The sequence below is a fragment of the Suricata suricatta genome, chromosome 10 (genome assembly GCF_006229205.1).
Source record: "Suricata suricatta isolate VVHF042 chromosome 10, meerkat_22Aug2017_6uvM2_HiC, whole genome shotgun sequence".
Lineage (NCBI taxonomy): Eukaryota > Metazoa > Chordata > Mammalia > Carnivora > Herpestidae > Suricata > Suricata suricatta.
The window spans coordinates 56,913,416-56,934,987 of NC_043709.1; the positions used below are offsets into that span (position 1 = coordinate 56,913,416).

The 21,572-nt window shown below is 47.1% G+C and overlaps 2 protein-coding genes and 2 long non-coding RNA genes across 5 annotated transcripts; 1 reads left to right on the plus strand and 3 right to left on the minus strand.

Moving 5' to 3' along the window:
* Positions 1-322: 322 nt before the first annotated feature.
* On the plus strand, positions 323-1,868 carry LOC115303541. Its single transcript, XR_003914113.1, has 3 exons — positions 323-539; positions 681-805; positions 1,743-1,868. It is a non-coding gene; the product is annotated as an uncharacterized LOC115303541 (long non-coding RNA).
* A 372-nt stretch (positions 1,869-2,240) lies between these two features.
* Positions 2,241-7,902, minus strand: ZC3H10 (zinc finger CCCH-type containing 10). Of its 2 annotated transcripts, none has more exons than XM_029953329.1 (3): positions 7,780-7,801; positions 7,119-7,182; positions 2,241-5,673 (listed from the first exon to the last, which is right to left on the minus strand). In XM_029953329.1, the coding sequence occupies exon 3, from the start codon at positions 5,616-5,618 to the stop codon at positions 4,311-4,313; it is 1,308 nt and encodes a 435-aa protein (XP_029809189.1). In that variant the 5' UTR covers positions 5,619-5,673; positions 7,119-7,182; positions 7,780-7,801; the 3' UTR covers positions 2,241-4,310. The 2 variants fall into 2 exon arrangements, with proteins under 2 accessions (XP_029809189.1, XP_029809188.1); XM_029953328.1 differs by lacking the exon at positions 7,780-7,801 and adding an exon at positions 7,880-7,902 and having other exon boundaries at positions 2,254-5,673.
* A 509-nt stretch (positions 7,903-8,411) lies between these two features.
* LOC115303540 lies at positions 8,412-9,591 on the minus strand. Its single transcript, XR_003914112.1, has 3 exons — positions 9,459-9,591; positions 9,041-9,063; positions 8,412-8,765 (listed from the first exon to the last, which is right to left on the minus strand). It is a non-coding gene; the product is annotated as an uncharacterized LOC115303540 (long non-coding RNA).
* Positions 9,592-12,293: 2,702 nt separating this feature from the next.
* Positions 12,294-20,869, minus strand: PA2G4 (proliferation-associated 2G4). Its single transcript, XM_029954946.1, has 14 exons — positions 20,610-20,869; positions 18,598-18,726; positions 18,213-18,318; positions 18,052-18,121; positions 17,751-17,843; positions 15,230-15,293; positions 14,924-15,002; positions 14,709-14,787; positions 14,480-14,613; positions 14,093-14,187; positions 13,849-13,976; positions 13,636-13,689; positions 13,356-13,422; positions 12,294-12,513 (listed from the first exon to the last, which is right to left on the minus strand). Exons 1-13 carry the CDS (start codon positions 20,695-20,697, stop codon positions 13,357-13,359), a joined length of 1,185 nt encoding a protein of 394 aa, XP_029810806.1. The 5' UTR covers positions 20,698-20,869; the 3' UTR covers positions 12,294-12,513; position 13,356.
* Positions 20,870-21,572: the final 703 nt, after the last annotated feature.

Genomic DNA, 21,572 nt, shown 5'->3' on the forward strand with positions numbered 1-21,572 from the left:
ACGTACAGTGTACACAGGAAGGGAAGAGCGCAGGGTACAATGGTGATGACTACTGTTACTAGTTAACTGGACTTAGGGGTGTTGTCCAGGGACTTAGAAACTAGACTAATTGGAAGCTCAGGAGGGAACAGGTGGTCATAAAATGATTATCTTTTAATGCAGTATGTGTGGGGCTTGTGTCGTTTGAAGCAGTAGGGAAAGTAGGGTTGATTGGTGAAGAGACTAGATCTGCAGCCGATAAATATTATCTCACTCTGCAGAGCATAGATTCCATCAGGCTGTTTCATCAACTGTTTAAAACCCACTCCTGCTCAGTCTTACCCCCTTAATCTTAAATGTTCTCACTTCCCCTTCTCTACTTCCCTGAGGCTGACAGTATCTAGAGTGCCTCATTCAGTGTGCAGAACTGTGTAAGGAACAACTTTCTGCCTTTTACATCTTCCGTGTTTTCCGAGGTAAGCAGGGAGGAAGGAGCTCATGGAATTTGGAAGAGGTAAGAGTGACCTGCTCACTACAGCAGAACTACAGCAGGAAAATGGGTGAGCCTCCTTGGAGGGAAACTTTCTGTAAACTAAAATTTGCCCAGCACTAGAGTAGGAGGAGCAGGTCATTTGGGCTGGGGGGTGAGAGGGTGACCTATGTTTCCTTTCCAAGCTTCTCTACTTTCTCACCCCGTCTAGATCATCAGACCCTTCTAACAAAGCCGGTCTATAGAAGCTCATCCTCAGGAAGGTCTCTTCCCAGCTGGGGCCCAGGAGACATAGGATCTGCAGCTGCAATGCAGGCACCAGAACAAGTAAACAGGGTGGGTCCCTGCCCAAAGACAATGCTGTAGTCCAGGTGCCACCTGGTGGTGATAAGCAGTAAATCGGTAACAGGAGAAAGCCTGGCCATTTGTTTGAGGAAGTGTCTCCGTGAAGAGAATACCAAAACTTCCTGCAGTGCAATCTGCATTTATATGGAAACTTCATTAACATCCTCAGGGAGAGAGAGGGTCAGACGTGGTAATGTAGTCTTGCCTTCTCTCCAAGATGGAAGGGGCAACAGGATTTGAGATAATTTCCTCTATCATTTCTCAAAAGTTACTGCAAAGTAGGCCTATCATTAGAACTTTCTTATGCCAAGTCTGGAGTCAGACTGCCTGAATTCTTGGCTCCATTCCTTAGTAGTTGCAGAACCTTGGGCACTTACTCTCATTAAGCCTTTCTCCTCTGCAGACCAGGTTGGATAACAGTACCCATTGTGTCAAAGACAAATTGCAAGTTAAGTGCCTAGCACAGTGCCTTGGCTTATATTATTAAGTGCTCAGTACATGTTAGCTATTATTCTAAAACTCCCTATTTATTTCCTATGCAGCAAGATAGGATGTTTTCTCTACTGGAGAGCCCTTCAAATATTTGAAGACATGTTAGGTTTCCCTTCAGTCTTGTCAGTTTTTTTCTGCTAGCCCCACTGGTTTATCAAGGGGCCTCTGAAAAATTACTTAGAACATACAATACTTTAAGAGCGGTTTCACTCAAGAAGACATGGTAGAACTGTTCTATTTACAATGCATTATTATGGTTCTCTTACCCTTTCGGAGCTCCTCAAAAGGTGCTTAGAACATAGCAGGCTCTTAATATTTATGGATTCAGGACTACATACTACAGGACCGAGTTTAATTGTTTTTGTAACCAGTTGAAGTTCTGCGTTGTTTTCACGTGAATTATTGGTAATATAGTTGTCTGTTCTTTCTCAGACAGGCTCAAGCAATTTTTTAGAGGCAGGGTCAATCCATATTGATCCAAACTGACCTCTCGGATTAATTCAGTCAGTCCAAGTTACAGCACTTTCAGGTTTACTTGGTACTTCCTTGCATTACTGTTGATAATAGGGCTTTTGATATTTGTATATGTTTCTTAATAAAATATAGCCCTTGAGTATATCACTGGAAACTAGAAGTTTCTGTAACAAAATGTGCTAATCAACATTTAAGAGACATAGATGTTGAGTTTTGACTCCACCAAACTCTACCACTAACTGACCCATACTTATTCTCGTATCTGCAATGACTTAGCAGGTGAGAAAGAGCAAAGCTGCCTTTGGGGCCTGGCCTGGCAGTGCTGGGCTTCAGAGTTGTTAGGGGCTGAGCTGGGCTCACAGCTAGGAAATGGTGTTCTCCTACTGGACACAATCTCATGAAACACCAACATCACACAATGGCATTCAGTGACTGTGATGAAGTGAGGCAAAAAACAAGATCACACTTCACAATTTTGTTTAAACACAAAACAAGATCAGTGTGCAAATCATGAAATAGCAAACATCCCCTTATCCCAGCTAATGGGTGACTGCTGTTTTATTACCAGTTTCAGGTTCACTCTAGTCTGCCCTTTTCCTAGATAAGATACCCAATCACAGAAGTATCCCTGCTTCCCTGTGGAGTCAAGCCCCGCTTCCTTGAACCTTCCCCAAAATCACTTAACCAAAGTCCCAAGTCCAGAAGTCCTTTCTAATGCCCACCAGCTAAGACACACCATGGGCCCCATCACTGCGGTGAGCATTGAACCCAGTTTGACTACAGGTGGATTCCCGGCGGTCTTTAGCTGGTGTATGTTAACAGAGAACATACTATGTCTACAGTTTCCCAAATCTACCTCTTTAGAGATACTTGGCAAAAAGAAGGGTCAGGAATTGACTGGGACGAACTCCTGTTGGTATCCGTGATCACACTTGCCTCTGAATGCTCATAAACCAACTCTTTTAATCATCCAAAATTGTGCCAGAAAAGTCAACATTAAGCTTATCAACGTGCGGTTTCTAGAGACGACAGACAATATTTCAGTATTTGACCACTTCTAGTCTTTAGGCCTTTTTTGTTTTTTCATGACCAGCCTTAACCAAGCACACCATCTCCAACCCCAGGTGTGACCTGAGTTATCAACCAGACAAGAAAACAAGAGGTAGCAGGAGATACGATGGGGGAAGCACAACTCAGAATTACGTTCTCTATCTCAAATCCACTCTCATTGGACTAGATACCTGAGTTGTTGCCCCTACATCAACTACGAGCTGAGGAGGAACTGAGGTTTGGCTACTGGGGTCCCTGGCCTTATGGACTCTTAATTGGATTTAGAACCTCTGTAGTTCTATGTGGAGGCAGAGGGAAGAGATGAACCCTGAGGTCTGTGTCCCCAGGAGAACTTTCCTTTTCCCAGCACCTCCCAAGCCTTGAAGGCTTAAGGCATTGGTAACTGAGGAAGGGATGGGGTAAGAGGGGCATTAACAGCCACTAACTACTCAAGAGAGCAACTGCCACCTGCCCTGCTGTTTGAATAAGAGATCTGTCAATACATATCCCATTCCCATTTCCCAGCACATCCACCCCTCCTTAGTACCTGCCCCCCTAAATGACCCCAGGAGCCCTGGTTACTAAGGTATCCTGGGAATAGTATCATGCAGATAGAAACCAGAAACAGATGGGACTATTTTTAAACTGGACTAGGTGGCTCCAACGCTTTTCCCCCACAAAGTGCCATTTAGTTTCGTTCTGGGCCCCTACCCTTCACCTGGCCTCTACCAAACCTTACCCAAGCTTTGTGAGGGTGGGGTCTTTATCCCATTTTGGCATGAGATAGATTTACTGCTCCCATCTTCCACACAGAGTATCTAAGCAAGTTTTCACTGCCTCCATTTGTTAAAAATAATTCTTTTTTTATTTCTTTGGAAAGTGGTGGGCCCTGCCCTATGGATTTCCAGGCCAAGCCAAGGTAATGAATACTCCCCTAGTCTTTGGGCTGGAGTACTATGGTCCCCACCTTCCCATGGGCCCAGGATAGTTTCCTGTATTGTCCAACTCAACTAGGCCCCCAATTGTCTGAAGGCTCCTATTAGGCCTTCTCTCCTGGCCACCCGCTTCCCAATCTTTCCTGGCTTTCCCTCTGGGCAGGGTTTTCTTTTCTTTCCAAAGCCACTGCTGGAACCTGTGCTATGCAGAAGAGAGGACAAGACAAGGGATGTCCCCATCTTCCCATCAGGATACATACAGCCCCTCAGTCAGTCCTTCCTCTCTGCTAGCTTCAGTCTGCACTCCTATGAAAGCCCCCCTCTCTGTGAGGCTTGAAGGAAGATGGACAAGAGGACCCTCATAAAAGGGAGGTGAGAGAAAACAGACCAGCCCCACCCTTTCTCAGAAGCAAACTCCTTGTAGTCTCTTGTCCTAGTTCTTGAGCGAGCCCTTCAGACAGGCCCTGGGAGGGCTAGGCGAGTGGGTAAGGGCCCCTCGACCCCAGCCCCGGGAGGCTATACCAGGGGAGTGTCCATTAGCCCCATCAGTGTGGCATGGCTGTGATACGCATGCTCTGGGAAGCGATGGGGTAAGTCACCATGGGAGTGGTGGTGTGGCTCATTGTGATTCCCGCCAACGGTTGGGCCATCGATACAGCCACCGGGGCCACAGGAGCCACAGATACAGCCACAGGAGCCATGGAGACAGGTGGGGGTGCCATTCCCTGGGCAATTGTTTGAGCCAGAGCAGCTGACAATGGCGTGATCTCTGGGTTCAAGTGTGGGGGTGGGGGTGGTGGAGCAGCAGGAGGTGCAGCATTAGTTGGGGGAGCAGCTGGAGCTCCAGTTGGGGCCACCAGTTCTTGCTGGGATACAGGGCGAGGCTGTAGAGCCTGGCTGCTGAGAGTAGTGTGAGTCTGGGCAATGCCATGGTTAAAAGTGGCAACAGTGCCCACAGTGGGGGCCAGAGTCTGCTCAGTTGCAGGTGCAGTAGAGCTCAGGGTCATGACCTTGGCCTGATTGCGGAACTGGGCATTTTGTTCCAGCAGTACCTCATTGGTGGCCAGCAGGTTGCTGACCTGCTTCTTAAGCTCCTCCACCCGCTTCCTGAGCATGGCATTTTCCTCCTCCAGCAGTCTGCACTCCACCCCTCGGGGTGGAGCCAAGCTATATTCATAGGATTCAAAATGGGGGCCATCGGGGGGGCAGCATCCACCTCGTCGGCGCTTGGGACCTGGCTCATGGTCCTCAAAGCCCCTGTCAGGGAGGTCATAGATATCATAGAGGTCATGACGTCGTCCTGGGGGGACTGGGCCTGTTGCGCCACCACCACCAGTGCCTCCTCCACCCCGAGCATCAAACTCAAAATCCCGCTGCAGGTGGCGAAACTTGCACTTGGCTCCTCTCTGGCAGTCACCCTTGAGAAAGTCACGGCAGATAGGGACCTCCTCTTTGCCATTCGGCAAGTCAGCCGGTGAAAGGCCCAGACCAGCTGCCACTTTCTGCCTCAGCCGAGGAGGAAGCTCTCCTGTCTTCTTATAACCATCCTCATCCTCCTTGGAGCCATGGATGAATCGGCAGTTTGGGCGGCTACACTCCTTGTTCTGGAAGTCATGGCAGAAGATGAACTCATTTTTGCTCACCCCCAAGTTGGATACCTCACTCATGTCTGGATGACGATAGCGGCAACGCTTGCCTCGCTTGCATACATTCCTCAGGAAGTCTCTACAGATGGCATCTGAGCTGGCCCCGCCACTGCCTGCCCCTGCCCCACTGGTCTCCTCGCTGCCACCTCCTCCAGGGCCTCCACCGCTGTTCCCGGTGCCGTTGGCATAGCTGTCTCGGTCGGGCATTCTGGTCCCCCCCAACTCAGGGCTTTCTTCCTTTTCTTGCCACCCTTGGTGACCGCTAGGAAAGAGAAGAACTGTGTCAAATAAGTGTCTTCCAGAGGCCACACTCTTCCCAGTTATAGAGCAGGAAGTCCAGCAAGAGGCAGGCCAGAGAGGCAATGGCTTTGGAGATGGAAAATCTAAGAGATGAGAATTCTGGCTGGCTTGGCTGGCTTGTCAGAAGTCTCTCCCAGGCCCTTTGTGCACCTGGTTGGGTCAGAATGATTCACACTAGCCTGACGAATGGAGGAGGGAGGGAGCTGGGGTGAAGCCACTTCATCTCACTAATGATGACAGGCCAAGGTAGGGGCAAGGAGAAAATAGTGTTGGGTTTTATTTCCCCTTCTGAGCTGACCTTATTAAAGTTGAGGAAGTGAAATTAAAACTGCTGTCTCAGTGTCTCAGTAGGTTAGGAGAAGACTGGGAAGTGGCCAAGATGGGCTGGTGAGCTTACTAGGGCTGTGGATAATGGGACACTGCAGACAAAACTTCCCTTAACCCCTCTTTCGTGGGACCTCAGGTGAGGGCACTGTGAAGTATGAGATCGCTAGACCCAGGAAACCCTAAGTGAAGAGATTGGTGTCACCAGCTTGACAGCAGTCCCTAAACATCGTTTTTTAGTATTCTCTCCCAGCTCACCTCCATTCTCAAACCCAGGTGTGGTCAGCCCCCTCCACTCCATTTTGGGGGAAAAAGTTCTACAGCTGGAATCTCCACTCACAGATTCCCCCAAAGGACAAAACCATTTGTAGAAACGTCAAGGTGGGAGGAAGGAGTTAATTTCACAGGAACAAGTGACCTTTCTTTCCCCATTTCTACACCCCACTCCTATTCTCCATTAGAAGATCCCACTGACATCAAACCACACCATTCCTCACCCCATAAAGACTCTTTATTTATAGGCTCTATAAAAGCTTTTTAAGTCTCCTCTTTCCCAAGAGAGCTCCGGAATGTCAGTCCACTTGCCCTGGTTCTAGCCCTCCCCTCTCCCCACCCCCAAGAAGACAGGGAGTCCCTGCCACCACGTGTTTGACCTCATAAGCCTTTCCTAGGCAGTGACCAGGCTCCCCCTGCTGTTCATATAGGAAAACTTCATATTGCTTCCCCTACAGTATAAGGAACTCTTTCCTGGTTTCTTTGGTCTTCACTTTCCCCCAAGCACCTTCCCTACTGTCTGGACTTTGCCTTCAGAGATCCTTAGAATGAACCAACCAGATGAGAGACCAGAGTTACAGAAGAATCTGTAAAAGGAAAGAGATCCTCTTCCTCCAAAGGGATGTAGTCCCAAAATAGAAACAATCAAGAAAAAACAGTAAAAGATACAAACTTTTACTTAAAGGGAAATGACCTGGTGAAAAATAAATGTCTTCTATCTAAGCCTGAAGCATGATGCAACTCCCACCAGAGGCAGATAATCGGCTGTGATACTCCTCCCCACCCAAGTCTTCCAGGATTGTTCGATACCTGAGGTAGCTCAGGTGAAGTCCGGGGCTCCTGTGGGTCTCCACCTCCACATCACTGCTGGGTTCTGAACAGGAAAAAACAGAGACTTGGTTGGAGAAGGATAAGAACAGAGAACTATGTTTGTTACAATAAAGAAGTCTGACAAAATGGCAAGACCTCTGGGCACTTCCTTCCAGTTCAACTGAATTTCACCTATCAAGGGGAGTTGTCAGCAAGAAAAATAAGTATATAGAACAAAGGGTTAGGGGTGCCCTGCCACAAGATGAAGGAAGATGTGGGGATCAGAGCCTGGTCTAGGGTTGAGGTTAACTGCGAATGGGGACCTGTGCAAGAGCAGCGACTGACAGGGCAATGGCATGGCTGATTAGACTTGGGGGCGGTGATTATGACGCCTTTCAACACCCCAGAGTTTGGGAAAGAAGTCCTAGGAGTTTTCTGCAGCAAGTCTTCCGGCTTGCGAGTTTCTGTGCAGTGCTCAGTCGTGGACCAGGCGAAAAAGACACTATGGGAGCACAAGTGAAGCAGAAAGGGGCACTCCAGGTGACATCAAGCTGCGGGGATGGGCAGGGCTGTGACGTCACGGAGCTGGCCTTTGCTAGCGAAGGAGGGTCAGTCAGAAAAAGGGCTCGGCCCTGGGGCACGAGGATGAACCAGCTCGGACCTGGGGGGCCTTGTGTAGCCCAGCCGGGCCCAGCTGCTGGGCCGGCCCCGACTCCTCCCCTCCGGGCGCGGCCTCCACCTAAGTCTCCCGCCTCCCTCACCTGCCGCCGCCGCCGTAGTTGCTGCTGCCGCCTGCCGGTCCTCTAGCTTCGACAAAGAGCCGCCTACCCTATTGCCCTTCCGCTTCCTGCGGAAGAAATGACGCTCTAGCTACCAGACCCGGAACTACTCTATGGTGTGCGAAGTACTTGTACGCCAAGCAGGAAGTTCCCAGCAAGCTTTGCGCCATCACCATAGCAACCCACCACAACAGCACAGTAGGGACCAGAGAGCGGAACTTCTAACATAGACTTACGAGTTCGGGCGGGAGCGACATTTGCCCACAACTTGGCGCGGGCCACCATGAAACCTATCCCCTCTCATAATTACACTATACCCTTTCCGGGAAATAAGGACCACCCAGTATCTACCAACTCCAAAGGCTTGGGGACCAGATGTTGGCAAAGGACAGGAGTTACATCCCGGGCTGTAGCCTGTGTAGCGCGCTCGACACCCTACAGCTTGGGGTGTTCAAGAGGACCTACTGTATCGATACAGAATACCCAGCCAATAAATACCAAGTAATAGACAAAACCATTTTTTTTCTTCAGCTAAGACAGCAGAAGATTTATTGTACACGATGTTACATTCAGCCACAAATGAAAACAGAACTAGTCCTGAAAGTCACAGGTCCAGAGCGAAGGACCAAAAGGGACTTCTGGTAGGAGCAAGGCGAGGAGTCTCTCAAAGTTGGTCGTTGCGATCAGATGGCGATGGATGTTCTAGATCCACTGAATCAAGCTCTAGAAAGTGGGCATGCAGTCCAACAATTGGTACCAGCGTCCCTGGCCTCTGGCTTTCCTTATTTCTGCTCCTGTGGCTCCACGGGTGCACAAGCTAGCGGTTTACTTGGACCTCTGCCTCATCTTTCTTCTTTTACGCTTCAGCCTGAAAAGCAGACACTGGAATAAATCTCCTGCCCACAAACCTGAGTTCAGTCTTTCCCTCCCATCTTAAATGTGCATCCAATACATGAGGAGGCAAAACGGACACATACTTCAGTTCTATTATCCTATGTTCATTCCCTGTCTATGCAAGTCAATGTTTATAACACTGGTTTTCTCCTAAAGTTCTTTCAGATTTCTAAACCAAATGTTCCAAATTTCGTCCGAGGCACGCTACATTTCCCTTTTCCTATGTTGGCCGGTCAAGTCTCAACATACCTGCGCATTCGCTTCTTCCTCCACTGGCAACCCATCATAACCAGAGGCAGAAGAGAAAACAAGAGAGTATTAATTTTAGTAGCAGACCGAGGCAGGGATGTTTAGAGCATTATTTAGATCCTGGCAGGTTCTTGACCAACTATGTGGGCTTGGTCACAGTAAGCTATCAGTACTTTGGACTCCCACCCTCACCCGCCAAAATAAACCTGAATCCCGCGTGCGCTTTTCTACTCCCGCCCTTTCTGCCCACAGTTCTTACCCACCTCTTCTGCTTCTCCCCCAATTAGTCTTCCTCCTCCACTAGCACCCTTGAGAACCCGGCGGCTCGGGAACCATGGCGGACTTCCCTTGCCTGGCTGCCTCTGTCCCCGCCTTTACCAATTTCTACTGCCTCAGCTTACCGCCAGGGACTGCTTACCTTGGCTCTCATGGCTCAGAGGTTTCTACAGGTAAAGAGAAAAAAGCTACAGTTAGTTTGCTGCAATGATGGCAAACGGAGAGATCAGATGTTCGCGGATTGAACACGGAATCCGAACACAAACAGCACTAACACTCACCAAAGAAGATGGCGCTAAGGCGGAGAGAGCGCCAGAGGCCCGCCTACACCTATTTAATAGGGAGCTGTGGCGTCATTTCCGCTGTCTTACTTTTTTTTCCCCTCCAGGGGCGGGGCTACCTAAGAGGAGTAACAATGGCTTTCTGCCCGTCTCAGGTGGCAGATTAAACGATTGAATTAGGAGTTCGCTGGGAAAACATTTTGAATTTGAGTTACAAAATCCCCCTTCCCCCAGTTTTATTATGAAGATCTGTGTTATTTCTGCGTGAGAACATATTTCAAATGTGGGTCCGAGAGGTGCAGACGAGCGAATGATAGCGATTTCCGCTTTCTCTCTCAGTGCTTCATGGGAGTTGCAGTTTCCTGGGAACACCCTCCATTTTACTATGGATAGGTGCGGACTGTACAAAAATTCCTAATTTGTTTTACTGGCTTATTTTCTAAATTGCTGCAGGGAGATTCTGTCTCGTGATTTACGAAGCTCTTAAGATTCCGGAACGTGGAAGTGGGGAGTCCAGAAAGCCGTCATACTACAAAGAGAGCTTTGTCACTTAGATAAACGCTTTTTCTTTGTCAGCTGTAGTCTTTCCTTCACGATACATGAGGCTGAATGTCACAAGATTCCTGGCTCAATACATCTTGTTCAGAAAATACTTCAGTGATTCTCTACTTAGGGGTTAAGATCAAATTAATGAACATACAGGAAGCAAGATCAGCTGTCTTCTCTGGAGTGAGAATAATTGGTGTTAAGATATAAGAACTTCCCAGTCTCACGGTATGGTCAGGTCAGAAACACCCAGAAAACATATACTTGTAGATTTGGCCACAGGAAAGTTGAGTAAGAAGGATGAAAAAGAACAGTTTACCATCAGACTTCACCTTACTTTAATAAGAGACTAAGGAGTTTTTGTGACAATCCTTTTTTCACGGTTTCCCTATATAATTTATACAGCAACGTCACTTTTAAAAAAATTTTTTTCATGTTTTATTTATTTTTGATACAGAGCAAGACAGAGCATGAGATGGGGAGGGGCAGAGAGAGAAGGAGACACAGAAGTCCGAAGCAGGCTCCAGGACCTGAGCTAGCTGTCTGCACAGAGCCTGATGTGGGGCTCGAACCCACAAATGTGAGATCTGACCTGTGCCGAAGTCGGAGGCTTAACCGACTGAGCCACCCAGGCGCCCCGCAACGTCACTTTTTTAACTCTGGAAAAAATGTACTTACATCCCTCAGGGTGCCTGGGTGGCTCAGTCAGTTAAGCGTCTTACTCTTGAGCTCAGGTCAGAATCTCTGAGACTCAAGATCAGTACTGCTGAGGGGCTCTGCTTCTCACAGCGTGGAGCCAGCTTGGGATTCTTTTTCCTTCTCCCACTTGGTCTCTCAAAGTAAACTTTAAAAATTAAAACTTAGGGCCCTCTTCCCAAGTGTTTAAGTAGTTCAAGTATTGTCACCATCAGAATATAACAAGTTTTTAAAATAAACTTTATTATTTTTTTTTAATGTTTATTTTATTTAAAATAAACTTTAGCAACATTTTATCAAGTCCATCAGGTTCAGATTTTCACCTGTTGATTGCCCACAACAGTCAACTATAAAACGCAGGTTTGAACTCGGTACACTTATACGTGTTTTAAAGTTTTTTTTCTTACATTTATTATTGTGAGACAGAGAGAGACAGAGCTTGAACAGGGAAGGGGCAGAGAGGAGACACAGAATCCGAAGCAGGCTCCGGCCTCTGAGCAAGCTGTCAGCACAGAGCCAGACGTGGGGCCCAAACCCGCAAACCGTGAGATCAGGACCTGAGCCGAAGTCGGCCACCCGGGCACCCCTATACCTGTTTTTTAAATATACATACAATGCTGTAAATCTGTTTCTCTTCCTCAGGAATTTAACATGGTCTTTCTCTAGCTTATTGTAGTGAGAATATATAATGCATGTATGAAATGTTAATCAACTGTTATCCTAAGGCTTCTGGCTATTAAATTTTGGGGCCAAAGGTTCTAGGTAGATTCGACTGCACCAGCATGTTAGTGCCCTTAACCCTTATTGCTGTTCAAGGGTGAGTTGTGGTCTGTAGGCTTTTATGAAGGGACCTGTGTTAGAGCATCTGGGTGGCTGAGTCGATTTAGGGTCCAACTTTAGCTCAGGTCATGATTTCACACTTCGTGGGCTCCCATGTCGGGCTCTGCTGACAGCTAGCTCAAAGCCAGGAGCCTGTCATTAGATTCTGTATCTTCCCCTCTCTGACATTCCCCTGCTCGCTGTCTCTCAAAAACAAAGAAAAGAAAAGAAAAGAAAAGAAGGGGGGACTTGTGTTTGGTTTTGCTCACAACAGAATCCCCAGGCCAGTAATGCCTCACCTATACAATACTCTGATAAACTATCCATCTTAGACCTGCTCTGAAAAACTGCCTAACACTACAGCATTCTTCCTGGCTTCCTAAATCAAGATAAACACTTGAGTAAAGTGTTTTATTTTTTGCAGTACACATTAATTGTTCTGAACAGACTGTCAGCAACATGGTAAGTTTTTACTCTAAAAACTTAAAAAACTTTCATAAAAAATTTAGTCTCAACCTACAGCATTACTTTAGAAAGGCAGAATATGGCAATATACAAAACTAGTTCCAAATGACCACCACTTCAACGGACATTTCCCCATTTCTATCAAATAAGCACAGCACACAACGGCACGATTATGATCAAATCCAAATTTATTTTAATACCATATCATTTTCAACATGTTTAAAAACCTCATAAGTTAGCGGGAGCCCAAGTTCCCTGGGACAGCATGCCAGAGGTACCGAATTTCATCACCTTCCTCTCCAAACCCCTAGCAATTCATCCAATCCAAGTCCACAGCTTCAGAAAGCCAGGAGATGTCTCTTCAGTCAGTCTGCTCGTCTGGTTCCTGGTCTTTATTTCAGGGAGGGAAGTCAAAATATTTCAAACAGGGAACAAAACCACAGTTGAGCTTCCAGCTCAGGTTTCTAAGATGGAACAGGGGAATGCCCCCCCATTGACTCCAAAGAAATGGACAAGGTGGAGATGGATTACTTCTTTACAGCTTTGTGAAGACAAAAAAAAAAAAAGTCCTGCAGAACAAAAATGACTAAGAGAGTTACAAATGAGGATCCATTTGACAGATGAGAATCCCTTGGTAAGTGCAGGCTCCAGCTCCTAAAAATGAGATGGGCCTGACCAGACAGTCTGGATCAGAAAAGGAATCTGCCACACGTGAATAAAAACAATCTGAATATAGCTCCTCTCTATTTTGAGGCCTGATAAAATACCTGGGGAAAGCGGGAAAAGAGAGGAACAAGCCCCAACAGATAGGAAAATGCTGACACCAGAGTGGTATAAAAAAATTTCAGCTGAGTTTTTAGTGGTGGTGGCTACTTTAGCCTTCTCCCTGTTCTGTTGTTGGGTCATAAACCTTGACCAAAGCAGAGAGTAGTAGAAAAAGGCTAGAAAGAGGGGCTTGAAGACGATGAATTTTGACTCCTGATTTTATTATTCAATTTCTTTTTTCTATTTAAAGTAGTCTTCGGTGGCTGGGAAGCCTGGCCTCCCAAGACCAGAGTCAGTTGGAGCTGGTTGTTGTTGGATGGGGACTGGGGTAGGGACAGGGATGGGGGCAGGGAGACCCTGCTCTGCCGGCGGTCTTGGGTGGAGAAGCCGAACTGCACTTCACAGAGCCTGGGGTGTGGTGGGAAGGGGATGAGGCAGGAGCGGCAAGCTGGGGAGATGGGACCCACCTCAGTCCCCAGCTTCATTCTCTTCTAATGTTTCCCCACTGGTGGCATTTTCTGCAGTCTTGGAGGCCTATATTCATGGAAAGGAGAGGAAAACTTGTCGGTTTCCAACTACTTGGGGTATCCAGGGTACAGAAGACAAAAATATCCTAATCCTCTAGGTCAAGGATGAGGAAAAGGGAAGTAAGGATACACAGATACATATACGCCCACCACAACACCCAGGAAGGTGGACTCAAGAGGGATCAAGTTCACCCTACCAGAGAGGGATGATGAAACATACCTTCTTTTTTTTCTTTTTCTGGGTTTTCCGACTTGCAGAACTCTGGAGGAGGGCCTGGAAAACAGGAGGAGAAAGGAAAACAAATTTTGAGAAGGTTGAGGAAACACAAAGTGTCACTCTCAGTATCCTAGCTCTTTTCAGGTCTTTGGTGACACCACCCCCCCACTCCCAGGACAGGTGCCATGTGTTCACCACTTTCCATCACACACTGACCTTTAGCTCTGCATCCTGGACCTCCAGCTCAGACTTATAGAGGTCAGGTTCAAAGGGACCACTGGTTATCCGCATGGGGCCATTGGGCATGAGCAGGACTGTAAATTTAAACTGGGCAACAAATTCACCTATGGGAGAAAGGAAGTGTTTTTGACAAAATGTCCCCTTTGCCATACCCCTTTCTGTAAGCTAGAGCAGGGGACTGTAATCAGGGGCTCCAAAGTGAAACTCCCTTAGAACTCACCCTCCTTCTCATAGAGAACATTAAATGGCTGCAGCAGTTCGTGTTTGGCACACTCCACCACACCCATGCGGGCCTTCTTCTCATCTTCGAATGCTCTGGGTGGTGGAAGACAAATCCAGGCATCCTTAACTCCCTATCAAGTACCATTTTCCTCATGTTTTTAAATAGGTCCTACCCTCAGGCAGAAATCATGCATAGGATTGCTCTTTCACATTATCTTCAGTGAAAGGGTGATGGAGAGAGGGGGAGAAGGCGTGTATACAGGCTGGAGTTACAAGTCTAGGCAGGGGTGGGGGTGCGCTGGGAGAAGTAACAGCGTTCCTGGGCGTGTGGTCTAGGAGTCAGACTGGTTCCAAGTCCGGTTCTTGCTAAGTGCAGCAGTAGTACCTTAAAGTAAATGGCATGGCATCAAAACGCCTTTCGACCTCACTGAAGAAGGCACGTGATGTTTTCATTTTCAGCCCGTACTGTTTAGAAGGGTCTCGTTTGTAAATGGTCGTTCTCTGTCCTGCATCCTTGGCCTAAGAGAGTAAGAGGTTGGGTCACATCTGGGCTTGTGCTCTTCAAACACACCTTTGGCCACCCCTCTGTGCTAGCTCTGGTAAACTCTCCTCACCTTGCCCTCTCCTGAGCTGACAAGAACATCCACGGCATATACTTCGTGTACCTCAAATTCAGCCTTTTCATGGTCCTTCCTAAAAGGAATAGAAAGGGAGCCATAAAAACAGTGAGTAGTTCCTGGAGTCTGAAATAGAAGATAGACAAGATTGATTAAGCTGGCAGCATGAAGAAACTTCATGACTAGTCTCAGAGGGTGGAACTGGCACCTACTTCTGCTGGTCTGTGGGATTCTGGATAATGGTTTTTTCTCCATCGATGACATGCTGCTTCAACTGATGTGACAGCATACCTGTGGACAGGACAAAGCCATCTAGAATCCCAAGAGGTTTCCAAATCCACCCATCTAAGTAGTTTGATGGGACAGGCAGTGAGGGAAAGTGCCTGGCTACGAAAACTCAGGGGAGTAAGGGTTCGGGCTTACACTGTGCTAGAGCCAGAATGGATCTTCAAAGGAGAAAAATCCTAATTCTACTAAACCACTCAGACCTTCTTCAACCCTGTTATCTGAGGTCTCACCTTCTATTGGTGTGCAATTAAATGAGTGGGCAACTTTGTTCCAGGCTTCTGTCACTTGTGTGTTCTAGAAGAACAAGATCAAATAACAGGTGAGATATATAAAGGGGTCAATAAGTTCTCCACCATGAGAATGAAAAATAACTGATAGTCCCAATATCATCCATCAAGAGCAACAACTCTCATTGGCTTTTCATTTCAAACTATTATCCCTAAAACCTAAAAACACCTTATTTTTGCATATCATTTCACAAAGTGCTTTCACAAAGATGGTCTAGTTAGACAATAATTCTGAAAGGTAAATACAGAAGATCTATATCCCATATCCCGACTTAACAGATGAAGAAACTGAGATAAACCCAGATTTCTTAGCGATAAATCGAGTGTCTATTCCAAAATATCTGTTGTGATGGAAGAGCAAACTCTGATTTTCCCCTTCTTAACTCTTTCAAATATGATCTGAGCCCCCCGCCAAGCTACAGTTCCTAAACAAAATGAAAAAGAGAGTAAGTAATCACAACTAATATTATTAAGCCACATACTCGGTACTGCACACGGATCATCTCAATTGTTACAACAACCCTGTGACAGTAAGTAGCAATTTCACTTTTCCTGTTTTGCAGATGAGGAAATTTGAACCCAAAAAGTTATTTTAAATAGTGGGGTTGGCAGTAGGGCAAGAGCCCAGGAATTCTTGATGTATGTCATAACTATACAATAGCCAGTATATAACACTACCTTCCAGTCAAGATACACACTTCTAAGTATATAAATAATCAACGTGCAAAGTACTAATAGCCAACACAAATGTTTATTATGTGCCAGTCACTGTTCAAAGTGCTTCATAACAACTGTTTGAAGTAGGTATCATTATAAGGAAACCAAGACAGAGGTTTAAGTAAAAATGTTGCGAATGAGTAACAATGGGGAAGTACAAACTAATTAAAAGAATGAAGAATAAGAGAGCACAGAAATGAAAAAAAGAAAAAAGGAAAAAAAGGGGCAAGCTCCAGGCCCTGGAGACTGAGGTATGAGAAAAAAATGTCTCCATGCATAGCCTAAGATGTTAAATTGTATTAATTCATGATGGTTCATGATTCCTGAGCTTTCTAATATTGTCTTTCAAAGCACAAAACTAACTTTTGGCCTCTCTCTACTATGGTTACTGGTACTATTGTGATTTCTGTTTTATAAGCTTTTGGGGGCATTTGCCTGGCTCAGTTGGAAGGGCAAGTGACTCTTGATCTTGGGGTTGTGAGTCTGAGTCCCATGGTGTGTGGGGGGAATATTTAAACAAGTAAATAATAAAAAAAAAGTTCTTAAAAAAGGTTGGGTTTTTTTTTTACATTTGTGTTTTACCGGGATATCCCTCAAATTATTGTAGGAAAAGATGCACATACAAAACATGAATAATGGAGGACCTCTACAGGCTCCATGAGGAAAGGACCATATATCCCCATACACCTAGCATGGAACTTATCTATGATAGGTGCTCAGAGTTGATCATGATCTCACAGTTTGTGAGTTCAAGCCCCATATTGGGTTCACTGCTGTCTACAGAGTCTGCTTCGGATCCTCCATCCCCCTCTCTATCTGTCCTCTCTCCATCCTGACATGCACTTTAGAAATAAATAAACACTTACATATATATAAAGTTTGTTTTTAAGGTGGAGAGAGGAGACAGAGGATCTGAAGCAGGTCCTACAGTGTCAGCACAGAGCCCAATGCAAGGCTTGAACTGATAAACTGTGAAAACTTGACCTGAGCCAAAGTCAGATGCTTAACAACCAACTGAGTCACCTAGGTGCCCCAATACAACTAATTTTAAAGAGCTGTTTGTTTTAGGGGCACCTGGCTGCCTCACTTGGTAGAGCATGTAACTCTTGATCTCACAGGCTTGTTTTTTTGAAGCCCACCATGGGGCTTAAAAAAAAAAAAAAAAAAGGGAAGGAGGGAGGGAGGGGGGACCTGGATGGCTCAGTCAGTTAAGCATCTGACTCTCTGTTTCAGCTCAGGTCATGATCTCACGGTTCCTGAGTTTGAGCCTCATGTTGGCCTCTGCACTGACAGTACAGAGCCTATGTGGAGCTCTCTCTTCCTTTCTCTCTGCTCCTACCCTACTCGTGCTTGCTCACTCTCAAAATAAGTAAAATAAACTTGGGGCACCTGGGTGGCTCAGGTCATGATCTCACGTTCATGGGTTCAAGCCCCACTTCGGGCTCTGTGCTGACAGCTCAGAGCCTGGAGCCTGCTTCCGGATTCTGTGCCTCCCTCTCTCTCTCTGCCCCTCCCCGCTCATGCTCTGAATCTGTCTCAAAAATAAATAAAACAGCAAAAAAATTTTTTTTAAATAGTAGGCACTATGTGATCCCATTAAATATATATAAAATAAAATAAACTTGAAAGAAAAAGGCTATTTTATAAGGGAGCTATAGGAGAAAGGGACAGTTCAACACAAAATAGCTATAGTTGACCAATGCATCCTAGGCTCTATCAGGGTTTGGAATTAGACTAAACAGCTTACCTGGTTTCCAGGTTTGACCAGGCGAAGGGCAGCTTCAGCACAAAGGTGAGCTGCCTTAATGACATCTGCTTTCCGCCCTGTTACATGGGTCCCCTGTGGAAAAAGAAATGCATTCAGTACCTCCCTGGAAAATCGCTCTAACTCAGCTGGTCACTATGCAAGGCCAGTCAACACTTTTCTCCTTTTATTTCTCTAGGAACTCTCTCAAAATGTATATGGTGGTAGGGGTGGGAATAAAAAGCAGCAGTGTATTCTCCCCCACTCTCCACAGGCAAAACAGAGTTCAAAGCAGACCACCTACCTGAGCTACATCAACCACAAAAGTGTGAGCCACATTAGCGATGAAGCCATCCACATGGACCCCAAGGTCACTAGAAGGCAAGAGGAGAACAAGGCATTAGCAACCAGCACTATGCAAATACTTAGGAAAAAGACAAGTGCTCTAAAATGGCTTAAGCTTACATTTTTACCAAGTCACCTTCCTTGAGAATATAGTCCTGGTCGCTCTTCAAAGGGGAGAAGTGACATACACAGTTATTTACTGAAATGCTGGTGGGAAAGGCAATACCTGTAAAGAGACAATCATCAGCCTTACTACCCTGCTGTCTCTCTCTCTAGGTCTCTGTTGGAGCCCTGTTGCCCCTCGGAAAAATGGAGGATTTTCTTCAGGGTCTTGCCTGTTTAATCAGTGAGGGTTGGGTAGGAAACTGTATCCCACCTGCTGTTCCAAATTTCCAAATATCTCAACCAGAACTTGGGTGGGGGTTACATCATTACAATAAAACAAACAGGACTGAATAAGGGTCAAACTTGGGAAATCAGTGGGGGATTTTTTTTTTTTTTTTACCTTTCTTCATTTCTTTTTCTTTCTTGAAAATTTTCCCTGTCTCTTCCATAATCATGGCATCACCTTTCTCACACAGGCTCAGTACGGACACACCTGAGCAGGATGCTTCCACCAAAGATCGAAGTACCCCTGGGGACAGAATCCCACCATGTCAGCCCTGCATTTGTTATCTAAGTTACCATCCAAACAATACCTAGAAGTTAGCATTTGTAATATTCCCTAGTGCCATTGCCCAAGGCTGAAAGAGGGAACAAGTTTGCCTCTTGGAATATACCTACATATAATCACTAAATTTCTACCTTCCTTTTCCTAAAATAAAAAAGTCAACATACCCTTCCCTCCCTATAGAATGTGACAACTGGGTAAACACCATCTGTCTGTCTCCCTAGTCAAGGGAGACTTTCCAAAGATACCAACGGCGTGGTAGGACAGTTATAAACTTCAAGGGGGTTCTCACCAAGGTGACCAACACACATGCAAAGCAGACTGGAAGAAATTTATAGGCGTTAGGAACAACAGGAAGGTAGACACAGAATTGCTGACTCGAAGCTGATGCATTGTTAAATGCTACCTTCTTCCCTTCTCAGACACCCCAATTAGATGTTAGTAATCTCAATCTGTGTAAACTTATTTCCTCATCAACCAGTGTATAAACGAAGGAGACTTAATCCAAAGTTCCTGGGCTTCAAAGGCTCATGGCTTACAGCTTGTAGCACATCTCAAAGAGGTGTAAGACCTGAAAGAGTTTCAAACTGGTATCTGGGATCACAAGTGCCTCCAGAAGTTGTAAACTGCAAGGGGAATTTTTTTTTTAATTTATTTAAACCACCAATACTAAAAAGGCACTATACTAAATGTTCATTATGTTATAAAGCATTGTTCTGTTCACTGGATGCCCTGACCATGGCCTATTCTGAACTTCAGATTTGATTTTTGTGACGTAAGTTTTGGTGATTCTTTGGAAGTATGAAAAACTCAGGTTTTCAGCCATCGGGCCAAAAGGATGCTAAATACCTGTCTTTACTGTCAAAACCATTTAAAAGCCCAAACACAAGCATTTTCTGTCCTCCTAATTGGGTTTTAAAATGAAAACGTAAATTGCAAAGAGAAAAGGCAAAGTGTGACATCTGCCAAGTTTGGCAGGCAGCTGCTCAGAAAGTCTGAGCACAGTGGTAATAAGGATGACTTCTGAGACCCAAAAATCAGTCCCCCCCTTTTCAGTACCATTCATAAGACTGCCTAGTTGGGCTGAGAACCTCAAAACACTCCTAGAGTTATCAAGCTCCTGAGAACAATCAAAATTGACGGCCAAGGGTATCTACACAGATTGTTGGTAGTAATAACTTCAAGAAAAGCCAAGTCTTATCTCCCAAGAGTTGTGTTAGGAGCTCCAGGGGTGCTCTCCAACGGTCCCTGCGCTGGCCCAAGGGTAGAAGGGGGCCCCACCAGCGAAGGAGTTGAAGTAAAAAACGAAAGACTCCAGCAAAGCACGTGGTAGGGAAGCTGGTGTCAGGGATTGTAGCAGAGGAAGAAGGGAGCCGGCGCTCTGCATGGGAATCCGGCGACACGTGTCGGCCAGGCTCTTAACGCCGGGGAGCCAAAACAAAAATAGGGGGGCGCTTCCGTCGCCAACAGCTGGGCCCTTCCTTTTCGAGGTGGCTTCGCCGCTGCCAGAATAAGGCAGGGATCCGGACCGAAGGGTGAGGGGCAGAAGATGCGACTTGCCTCCTGACTAACGGCCTAAGGTCGGAGCCGGCTGGGGGCCCTACTCTGCGCTCTTCCAGGTCACGGCCCCACACCTCCACATACTCCAGCCCAGGCCCAGCGGCTCAGGTCTCAGACGCGACACGAAGTCTTCCTACCACGCCACCCACGGCGGACCGGCGCGGGGCCCTCAGCTGCTTACTCCGCATGACCCCACCGCTCCAGCCCCTCCGGGGCCAGCCCAGCACCGTCCCCTTCGCTTCCCCTCTCTCAGTCTCTACCTCCGGACCCCCAAGGCCCGCACTCACGGTTGGCGATGTCGCCCCCCATCTTATACTTGGTCACGACCAGGTCCTCGGCGATAGTTTGCTCCTGCTGCTCGTCCTCACCCGACATCTTTCCACCACTACCACCACTGCAGCCTAGTTCGCCCTGAGCCTCCGCCTCTGTCTTCCTTCTCAGCCGCAGGCTGTGCCGACAGCTCCTTCGATCCGCGAGGAAAGCGCGAACGAAAGCGCGAGCTAGCAAGGGAGCGGGCGGGCGGGCGAGAGAGAGGAGCTGCGAGCGCGCGGGCTGAGGCGCAAGGCACGCTGGGGCAACGAGTCCATTCTACAGCCCGCCTCCAGCTGACCTTGCGGACTCTTGAACTACAATTCCCAGTTCGCCTTTCGCGCGCCTAAGCCAGGCCCTGGGGCCTTGCCCTCCTAGGGCCTCGCACGCCGGACTCGCCGAGCACTCTGGGAAGGGTCAGGCTCCGGCGGGAAGGCGGAGCCGTTGGCGAGCTTGCTGGGAAGCGTGGTCTCTCCCGGAAAAACCACATCCACCAGGAGTGCTAAGCGAAAACCCGTAATAGAGAGGGGCGGGCTAAGGGAGAAAGGGTGGAGCTACAGCGGGGCGACCTGTGTCGAGGCAGCCGGGCTGGGTGGAGCAGGGTGGAACCGAGGAGAGGCGGGAGTGACTATATTGAGGGCGGGGAGGTTGGGTGCGCCCTTCCCCGGATCCCTGGAGCGGCTGGGGGGACCGGCTCAGCCGGTCCAATCAGTTCTCCGGTGCTGGGAAAACGGGGAGGGGCAAGAACTATGTGGAAGGAGACCAGAAATACTGGGAGCGGGGACTAACTGGGTAGCTAGAGTCCGGAGGGATTATCCATTCACAGCCTCCCAATCTAGAGGCCAAGCTCCCACTGAAGATGGCACCATTGCTCCAACAATAAGCTTTGAAGGCACTTAAGGGAAGTGTTGGTACATACTTTTTCAAGAGAATGAGAGTTC

Excerpts from the sequence above, each read along its gene's own strand:
- ZC3H10 (XM_029953329.1), bottom strand. The coding sequence starts at position 5,618 with ATGCCCGACCGAGACAGCTATGCCAACGGCACCGGGAACAGCGGTGGA.
- PA2G4 (XM_029954946.1), bottom strand. The coding sequence starts at position 20,697 with ATGTCGGGTGAGGACGAGCAGCAGGAGCAAACTATCGCCGAGGACCTG. Across the intron at positions 15,003-15,229 it reads TAATTGCACACCAATAGAAG|GTATGCTGTCACATCAGTTG; the intron begins GTGAGACCTCAG and ends TCCTGTCCACAG. Across the intron at positions 14,788-14,923 it reads AATCCCACAGACCAGCAGAA|GAAGGACCATGAAAAGGCTG; the intron begins GTAGGTGCCAGT and ends TATTCCTTTTAG.